General features: G+C 48.2%; 1 protein-coding gene across 1 annotated transcript in view; it reads right to left on the bottom strand.

Moving 5' to 3' along the window:
* Positions 1-3,603: 3,603 nt before the first annotated feature.
* LOC143962362 (uncharacterized) overlaps positions 3,604-9,610 on the bottom strand; it is an 83,207-nt gene continuing 77,200 nt past the window's right edge. The window contains exon 11 of the mRNA XM_077471655.1: positions 3,604-3,945. Coding sequence (XP_077327781.1) covers positions 3,604-3,945 — 342 coding nt within the window. The remainder of the gene's footprint in view (positions 3,946-9,610) is intronic.

The raw sequence follows: 9,610 nt of genomic DNA, 5'->3' as shown, positions 1-9,610 counted from the left end.
GGACTGTGACAGGTAGTCGGGTACTCTGATGGACTGTGACAGGTACTCGGGTACTCTGATGGACCGTGACAGGTACTCGGGTACCCTGATGTGCCGTGACAGGTACTCGGGTACCCTGATGTGCCGTGACAGGTACTCGGGTACCCTGATGTGCCGTGACAGGTACTCGGGTACCCTGATGTGCCGTGACAGGTACTCGGGTACCCTGATGTGCCGTGACAGGTACTCGGGTACCCTGATGTGCCGTGACAGGTACTCGGGTACCCTGATGTGCCGTGACAGGTACTCGGGTACCCTGATGTGCCGTGACAGGTACTCGGGTACTCTGATGGGCTGGGACAGGTACTCGGGTACTCTGATGGGCTGGGACAGGTACTCGGGTACTCTGATGAGCTGGGACAGGTACTCAAATACTCTGATGGACTGTGACAGGTACTCTGATGGACTGTGATTGACAGGTACTATGAGGGGTGGTGACAGGTCCTATTTATTGGGGGGGGCAATCAGTGTGATTGGTGTACACTAGGCGGTAACGGGATGTTACCGCAATCTCCTCCTCACACACGATCGGTGTGTGAGGAGAACAACCCGGTAACATCTCGTTACCGCGGTTTGTTTACATTTTAGTGATCGGCTGTGAAAGGATCACAGCCGATCACGTGGGTAAACAGCCGGCCAATGCTCGTGTTTGCGCGCATGTGCCGTGCACAGGCGGGGTGACCATCTGTGATCGGCCGTGATTTCATCACGGCCGATCACGTGGTAAACAGCCATAACCAATGGCTGTTCACCCCCTTCGGTGGCGAGAGGTGTCTCCGTGACACGCCGCCACCGAAGAAACAGGGATGCGCATGCACGATCGCGCGCATTCCCTGTTTAAATGGGAGGTCGTCATATGACGGCCTCCCGCCACAATAGGTGCGCCGCCTGGCTGTCATTTGACGGCCGGTGGTCAGCAACTAGTTAAAGGCATTTACATATGCACATTTAGTGTTCCTTTCCCACAGCCAAGATGGCGCTGTCTGACAACAATACGGACTCAGACTAAGCTTTGGCTAGGTGTGTTTTGTTATTTAAACTGTATGTAAGGATGCTGCCCATAGCCTGTGATGATATCCTTTGTAGTGACGAAACGCGTAGGGAGTAGCGGCGTGCTGACGTTAGTTCCGGAAGTAACAGACTGCTGTCGTGAGCCAGCCAGCTCGATCGTTCTCTGTTTACTGCTTTTAACCAACCATTTTGTAAGTGTGCAGTTGTCTTTTTGATTAATACATTTATAAAGGTTTTACACTATGCAAGCCTTCTTTTATCTTTATGGGGATTCAACCATCTGGCTTCATTGATATGATGATTATCGCTGCTGGGATTGAGGAGCTTTGTGCCTGCCATTGAGACCTAAGGCTGGGTTATAAGCCACTCACGCTCCTGGGTCCCCTGTAATAAGGGACCTTAAGGGACCACTCTGGTAAGCTGCAGTGTGTCTGTAGGTGGAGGCATCTTTCTCACTCTCTGCACGTAGTTTATGGTGTCAAGTTTTTCACATATTGTGTATGGACAGTATGGACTTATTTTGGATCTGTCTTTCTTTATTTGTTTTTTCATCAGATATTATATGTCATATGGACTCGCTTTTTTTTTTGTTAATTAGGACTCACTTGTTTATTATTACATTTTGTCATTAATGTTTTTATATTATTACATCTTTTGACATCACTGTGTCACTTTGAGATTGGGTTTCATTAACCCATCTATATATACACATAGTGTTTTTGCATTTTTATTGTTTTATATAATTCATTTTATTTTATTTTTTGTATTTGTATTCACATGATATTTGCATTGGATTTCATCTGTCTTTATTATTTGCATTTACCGTTTGCTGTTGGGAAACGTATTGGCCCAATTCCTTTGGTTTGGGATTTTTTATTATTGATCCTTAGCGCAGCTTCATTTCATGCAATGACCCCAAACACACTGCTAAAGCAACACTTGAGTGGTTTAAGGGAAAATGTGTTGGAATTGTCTAGTCAAAGCCCAGATCTCAATCCAATAGAAAATCTGTGGTCAGACTTAAAGATTGCTGTTCACAAGTGCAATCCTAGATTAGGGACTGGTATAGATGTTAACGGAGGACACCATACAAAAAATGGTGTAGGGTTCCCCTTAAACATATGTAGCACCCTCTAGGTATGTGAGTTCTAGAAGTAGGATTTTTGTAGGACAGGTAAATGTAGGCAGGCCTGGCTGTTTTGATCTGATCTGGGCTGGGAGTAGCTCTGGGTAGCAGCTGTGGACTCACAGGAAACATCCCTAAGACCTCCCTCTTCTTTCTAGAGTTTTTTGGAAAGTTCTGGAAAGAAAGGAGGAGAGGAGACGTGGAGCCGCCCGGTGTGTTTTAGGGAGCCCTGACCAATCCCCAACCTGGATTGGCAGGGGGTAGGCCTCCTTAAATATCCAGGGTCAGCCCAGCTGGGGAAGAGTTGTTCGGGTGGAAGAGCTGGAGATGGAGTGCTACTCTGTCTGGGCCTTTGAGGGAGCTCCCCAGTCTAGAGGAGGGGGTGACTTTAGGCCTGGGCTCAGGTATGGACAGGGCCCTCCAAGAAATCATGGGTGTGTCTTGGACAGGAGGAGCAAGAGAGGACAGCAGGAGAGAGCACTGTCGGGAAAGTCTCCAGGGAGAGGAACAACTGGTCATAGCCAGGAGGGCTGGTGAGTGACATGCACAGGCCTGAGAGGACTGGGAGAATGCAGTCTGGGATGAGTGCACAACCAGAGGAGTGGACTGTGGTGTTACGGCCAGAGCAGAAGGGCAGTTGCTGCCAGGAGGACTGGCGGGGCCTGAAGATGGGTTACTGGGCTCAGTAGCTGCATGTAGGACAGCTAGAATCAGAAACTTTCTATTTTGTTGCTACATTATAGGGGCCTGCGGTCCTTCCCTGCAAAGGGCAATTGCTAAGGCCTGGCGGAGCCAGTGTCAGGCCTAACCACTTTGTGCTAGCTGTGCCTGAAACTTCAAGGAGTGAAGATTAGAGAGGAAGCGATGTGCAGGAGGAGAAAGGAAAGAAGATTAGATTGGAAGTGATGTGTAGATGGAGAAATGGAGTGTATATACCGGGTATATAGCAAGTTCTACTAATTCTAATGGACATCCCATACTTCCCTTACCCCATTCAAGTTTAATCCCCTCAATAAAAATACAAAACAAAGTACATGGACTGTTCTATGTCTCAGAGTGTCTAAGAGGTGAATGCTGGGCTGGGCAGGGTGACTACAATACTCAGCAGCTCAAACCGGGGTGCCGCTACAAATACATACCAGACCCTTATCCTTGGAGGCTAAATGTTGTTACTGTATATGGATAAGCTGTATACACCATTATAGATAGGTCTTCAACATTAAAATCAGTTGACTGTTACTAACTACTATTAGATATACCATGAACTGGATAAATGAGAATCTACACAGCTAATGCCAACAATAAAAGTTTAATATTTGTAAACTGATATTACAATAATTACATTGTACTACAGTATATAGTGCCTTCAAAGTGATAATACATTTATTGTAATAAACATAGAACCAAACTGGGCACGAAATGTTACATCAATAGTCATCACAACCCCCAGAGTGTCCGCCCCCTCCACAATCTCCTCTGCCAACATCTCCTCCCCCACAGGCTCCTCCTCCAGAGTCTCCTCCCCCACAGGCTCCTCCTCCAGAGTCTCCTCCCCCACAAACCCCTCCACCTCCAAAATCACCTCCTCCGCCAATGTCCCAATACAATTCAGAACCTCCTCCATCGTTTCCTCCCCTCCTGTATCCACCACCGCTGAACCGGCTTCTTCCTCCATGATTCCCAGAAGAAGTGGTCTTGGTCCTTGAAACATCACCATGTCGTTCATTACTGTACTCTCTAAAAATAATTTTGCTGATCATAAGGAAGTCCTTGGGGAATAAATAAAAATAATAAATAGCCAGTACATTTAGTATACTGAAAGAGAAAAAATACATGAGAAAGCAGTGGGAGCAGAAAAAATGCTACATTTACTCCAAATAGCAAGTGATAGGCAGGAGAATATATACTGTACACACACATACACTCTCTTGGATGGTTAACCACTTTCTACCGGGTGGCAATCCATGGACGTTCTTGGCTTTCTTTAGTTATACCGGGATGATGCCTGCAGATTTTTTTTGAGCCAGAGATTCCCTCTGATGTAAAAGCCATCCTAGCAGCCCACTGGCGCCTCTCTCCGGGCTCTCCCATGTGACCAGATGGTCCACGACTATCTCAATGGTCGTGGGAGGCTGGAAGTGATGTCATGACTTCACTTCCAGTTTTGGCAAATGTAACCACTGCCATTTTTTGTTCTGGAAAGCATAAAATCTTTTTTTTTTTTTTAATCTTATGCTTTCCAGTGCAGAAGAGAGATCAGGTGGCTCCATAAAGAGGACCTGTCATGCCTTATTTCTATCACAAGGGATGTGTTTATGTTTTTTGTGAATCGGAATAAAAGTGATAAAAAAAAATTATAGGGACCTTTTAAAAAACAATATCATGCTAAAGCACTCAGAAGCGATTGCACACATAGGTCCTGTACACATATGTAAATGGTGTTCGCACCACATGTGAGGTATCGCCGTGAACTTTATAGCAAGAACAATAATTCCAGTGCTAGACCTCCTGTGCAGCTCTAAACTGGTAACCTGTAAACATTTGTCTCCTATGGAGATTTTTAGGCATCAGAGTTTGTTGCTATCTCACGAGTGTGCGCAATTTTAAAGCAGGGCATGTTAGGTATCTATTTACTTACCATAAGATCACCTTTTATACTTTACACAAAATTGGGTTATATATTGTGTTTTGTTTTAAAATAAAATTAATTTAAGTGTATTTCTTTTAACCACAAAATTACTTTTGCAAATTCCCTGCGCAAATACTGTTACATAAAAAATTGCAACACCTGCCATTTCTCTAGGGCCACAAACAAAGAATCATGAATCTCTAAGGTGCTCAGGGGCTTCCTATGATGCCATCTGCTGAGCTCTGTTGAGAGGTCTGGTGGGCTGGGTCAAAAATGCAGAATGGGCTGATCTTGAATATGTGTTACCTAGCCAATCATTGATGTTCTTTTCGTTGGTTGGCTGTGCCAATCTTTGGCACACATCCCAAGCAGACCTCTGAAAGAGTCTTTTGCTTAACCCCCTAACGTTCTGCTCCACCGTTTGGTTGCACACATTTTGAGTCACGCTAACTCATTGAAAAATGTGGACTTTAAAGGGTTAAAGGCTGTTGACTGAGATTTAAGTTCTGCACTGAAGCCCACACCTGAGGGTCTCAGTCCTTTGGGGCCACCAAATGCTACCTGAATAGGAAGACATTACCCATGCTGATCTGGCTGCTAAATGGATATCAGTGGATATACTGGAGCCACATTAGAATATCCACTGGTCTCGGACCTCACCCATGTTGATCCAGAAGCTGAAATTTTATCGATTGGGGCAATGGAGTAAAACCTGAATCACTACTGGTCTGATGCAATAGTCACCCAATCACCTACCTGGTACCTCTGTTGTATTGGATGGAACTACTGTCTACTGTATACAGAAGACATCTTGAGTTCCACCCAGGGATTGTCAACTTTGAGAAGATGTACTACTCTAAGTATTTCACCTATCCCTGTTCTCCTTTGTTGTACATAAAACCTTTAGGCTGGTTTCACATCTCCGACCGGAGCAGCTCACAGCAGGGGTCCCTGTTCTCCACTTCAGGTCTGATTTCGGTCCAAATTTTTGGCTGAATTCAGACCTGAAATGGACCAGACGACGCACAGGACTCTTGTGCAATTTGCTCCGCAGCCACCCTGGAGCTGTGTGAACTGGCTCCATAGAGAGCCAGGCACAGGCTCCTGACATGTGAATTGGATGCGGAGAAACATCCAATGCGCAATAGTGTGAACCCAGCCTTAAAAGATATCCACAGACTGGATATCGAGCGTTACAAGGGAGTGAGTATGTCTTACAACTTTAGTCGCTTCCTATGATGCCATCTGCTGAGCTCTGTTGAGAGGTCTGGTGGGCTGGGTCAAAAATGCAGAATGGGCTGATCTTGAATATGTGTTACCTAGCCAATCATTGATGTTCTTTTCGTTGGTTGGCTGTGCCAATCTTTGGCACACATCCCAAGCAGACCTCTGAAAGAGTCTTTTGCTTAACCCCCTAACGTTCTGCTCCACCGTTTGGTTGCACACATTTTGAGTCACGCTAACTCATTGAAAAATGTGGACTTTAAAGGGTTAAAGGCTGTTGACTGAGATTTAAGTTCTGCACTGAAGCCCACACCTGAGGGTCTCAGTCCTTTGGGGCCACCAAATGCTACCTGAATAGGAAGACATTACCCATGCTGATCTGGCTGCTAAATGGATATCAGTGGATATACTGGAGCCACATTAGAATATCCACTGGTCTCGGACCTCACCCATGTTGATCCAGAAGCTGAAATTTTATCGATTGGGGCAATGGAGTAAAACCTGAATCACTACTGGTCTGATGCAATAGTCACCCAATCACCTACCTGGTACCTCTGTTGTATTGGATGGAACTACTGTCTACTGTATACAGAAGACATCTTGAGTTCCACCCAGGGATTGTCAACTTTGAGAAGATGTACTACTCTAAGTATTTCACCTATCCCTGTTCTCCTTTGTTGTACATAAAACCTTTAGGCTGGTTTCACATCTCCGACCGGAGCAGCTCACAGCAGGGGTCCCTGTTCTCCACTTCAGGTCTGATTTCGGTCCAAATTTTTGGCTGAATTCAGACCTGAAATGGACCAGACGACGCACAGGACTCTTGTGCAATTTGCTCCGCAGCCACCCTGGAGCTGTGTGAACTGGCTCCATAGAGAGCCAGGCACAGGCTCCTGACATGTGAATTGGATGCGGGGAAACATCCAATGCGCAATAGTGTGAACCCAGCCTTAAAAGATATCCACAGACTGGATATCGAGCGTTACAAGGGAGTGAGTATGTCTTACAACTTTAGTCACATCACTTATCTGAAATGGAGGATGTCCCATGTTGTGCAGACAAGTGGATCCAGGAGTAACCTTCTGTGCACGGATGTCCCATCCAATTCCTGCTGATGAACTTTCAGTAGACATGTGCGATTCGTTTTGTACGAATCTCAAATTCGTATGAATTTCCCAAAATTCGTACGTTCGGGAGGATCCGAAATACGAATTGCCATGCGTCCTAATTCTGTACGCAATACGAACTTTTGTTTACGAATTTCGGATTTCGGATCAGTTGTCGTCGCATCGACGACTCAGTCATTATGCTTATTATGAGGGGCTCCTACCATCCCTGTGCTATGCTGACTTCCTCCTGGGGCTGTACCTCAGCTGTGCTTATTATGAGGGGCTCCCACCATCCCTGTGCTATGCTGACTTCCTCCTGGGGCTGCTTATTATGAGGGGCTCCCACCATCCCTATGCTATGCTGACTTCCTCCTGGGGCTGTACCTCTACTGTGCATATTATGAGGGGCTCCCACCATCCCCGTGCTGTGCTGACTTCCTCCTGGGGCTGCTTATTATGAGGGGCTCCCACCATCCCTGTGCTATGCTGACTTCCTCCTGGGGCTATACCTCTGCTGTGCTCATTATGGGGGGCTCCCACCATCCCTGTGCTATGCTGACTTCCTCCTGGGGCTATACCTCTGCTGTGCTCATTATGAGGGGCTCCCACCATCCCTGTGCTATGCTGACTTCCTCCTGGGGCTGATTATTATGAGGGGCTCCCACCATCCCTGTGCTATGCTGACTTCCTCCTGGGGCTGTACCTCTGCTGTTCTTATTATGAGGGGCTCCCACCATCCCTGTGCTATGCTGACTTCCTCCTGGGGCTGCTTATTATGAGGGGCTCCCACCATCCCTGTGCTATGCTGACTTCCTCCTGGGGCTATACCTCTGCTGTGCTCATTATGGGGGGCTCCCACCATCCCTGTGCTATGCTGACTTCCTCCTGGGGCTATACCTCTGCTGTGCTCATTATGAGGGGCTCCCACCATCCCTGTGCTATGCTGACTTCCTCCTGGGGCTGATTATTATGAGGGGCTCCCACCATCCCTGTGCTATGCTGACTTCCTCCTGGGGATGCTTATTTTTAGGGGCTCCCACCATCCCTGTGCTGTGCTGACTTCCTCCTGGGGCTGTACCCCTGTTGTGCTCATTATGAGGGGCTTCCACCATCCCTGTGCTATGCTGACTTCCTCCTGGGGCTGCTAATTATGAGGGGCTCCCACCATCCCTGTGCTATGCTGACTTCCTCCTGGGGCTGTACCTCTGCTGTGCTCATTATGAGGGGCTCCCACCATCCCTGTGCTATGCTGACTTCCTCTTGGGGCTGCTTATTATGAGGGGCTCCCACCATCCCTGTGCTATGCTGACTTCCTCCTGGGGCTGCTTATTATGAGGGGCTCCCACCATCCCTGTGCTATGCTGACTTCCTCCTGGGGCTGATTATTATGAGGGGCTCCCACCATCCCTGTGCTATGCTGACTTCCTCCTGGGGATGCTTATTATGAGGGGCTCCCACCATCCCTGTGCTGTGCTGACTTCCTCCTGGGGATGTACCCCTGCTGTGCTCATTATGAGGGGCTCCCACCATCCCTGTGCTATGCTGACTTCCTCCTGGGGCTGCTTATTATGATGGGCTCCCACCATCCCTGTGCTATGCTGACTTCCTCCTGGGGCTGTACCTCTGCTGTGCTCATTATGAGGGGCTCCCACCATCCCTGTGCTATGCTGACTTCCTCCTTGGGCTGCTTATTATGAGGGGCTCCCACCATCCCTGTGCTATGCTGACTTCCTCCTGGGGCTGCTTATTATGAGGGGCTCCCACCATCCCTGTGCTATGCTGACTTCCTCCTGGGGCTATACTCCTGCTGTGCTCATTATGAGGGGCTCCCACCATCCCTGTGCTATGCTGACTTCCTCCTGGGGCTGCTAATTATGAGGGGCTCCCACCATCCCTGTGCTATGCTGACTTCCTCCTGGGGCTGCTTATTATGAGGGGCTCCCACCATCCCTGTGCTATGCTGACTTCCTCCTGGGGCTGATTATTATGAGGGGCTCCCACCATCCCTGTGCTATGCTGACTTCCTCCTGGGGCTGTACCTCTGCTGTTCTTATTATGAGGGGCTCCCACCATCCCTGTGCTATGCTGACTTCCTCCTGGGGCTGCTTATTATGAGGGGCTCCCACCATCCCTGTGCTATGCTGACTTCCTCCTGGGGCTATACCTCTGCTGTGCTCATTATGGGGGGCTCCCACCATCCCTGTGCTATGCTGACTTCCTCCTGGGGCTGATTATTATGAGGGGCTCCCACCATCCCTGTGCTATGCTGACTTCCTCCTGGGGATGCTTATTTTGAGGGGCTCCCACCATCCCTGTGCTGTGCTGACTTCCTCCTGGGGCTGTACCCCTGCTGTGCTCATTATGAGGGGCTTCCACCATCCCTGTGCTATGCTGACTTCCTCCTGGGGCTGCTAATTATGAGGGGCTCCCACCATCCCTGTGCTATGCTGACTTCCTCCTGGGGCTGTACCT

This window comes from Lithobates pipiens, unplaced genomic scaffold, assembly GCF_037356315.1.
Source record: "Lithobates pipiens isolate NorthernLeopardFrog02 unplaced genomic scaffold, aLitPip1_a1.2 Scaffold_8, whole genome shotgun sequence".
NCBI lineage: Eukaryota > Metazoa > Chordata > Amphibia > Anura > Ranidae > Lithobates > Lithobates pipiens.
The sequence above is the reverse complement of the archived record's forward strand: the minus strand, read 5'-3'. Positions and strand labels throughout refer to the sequence as shown.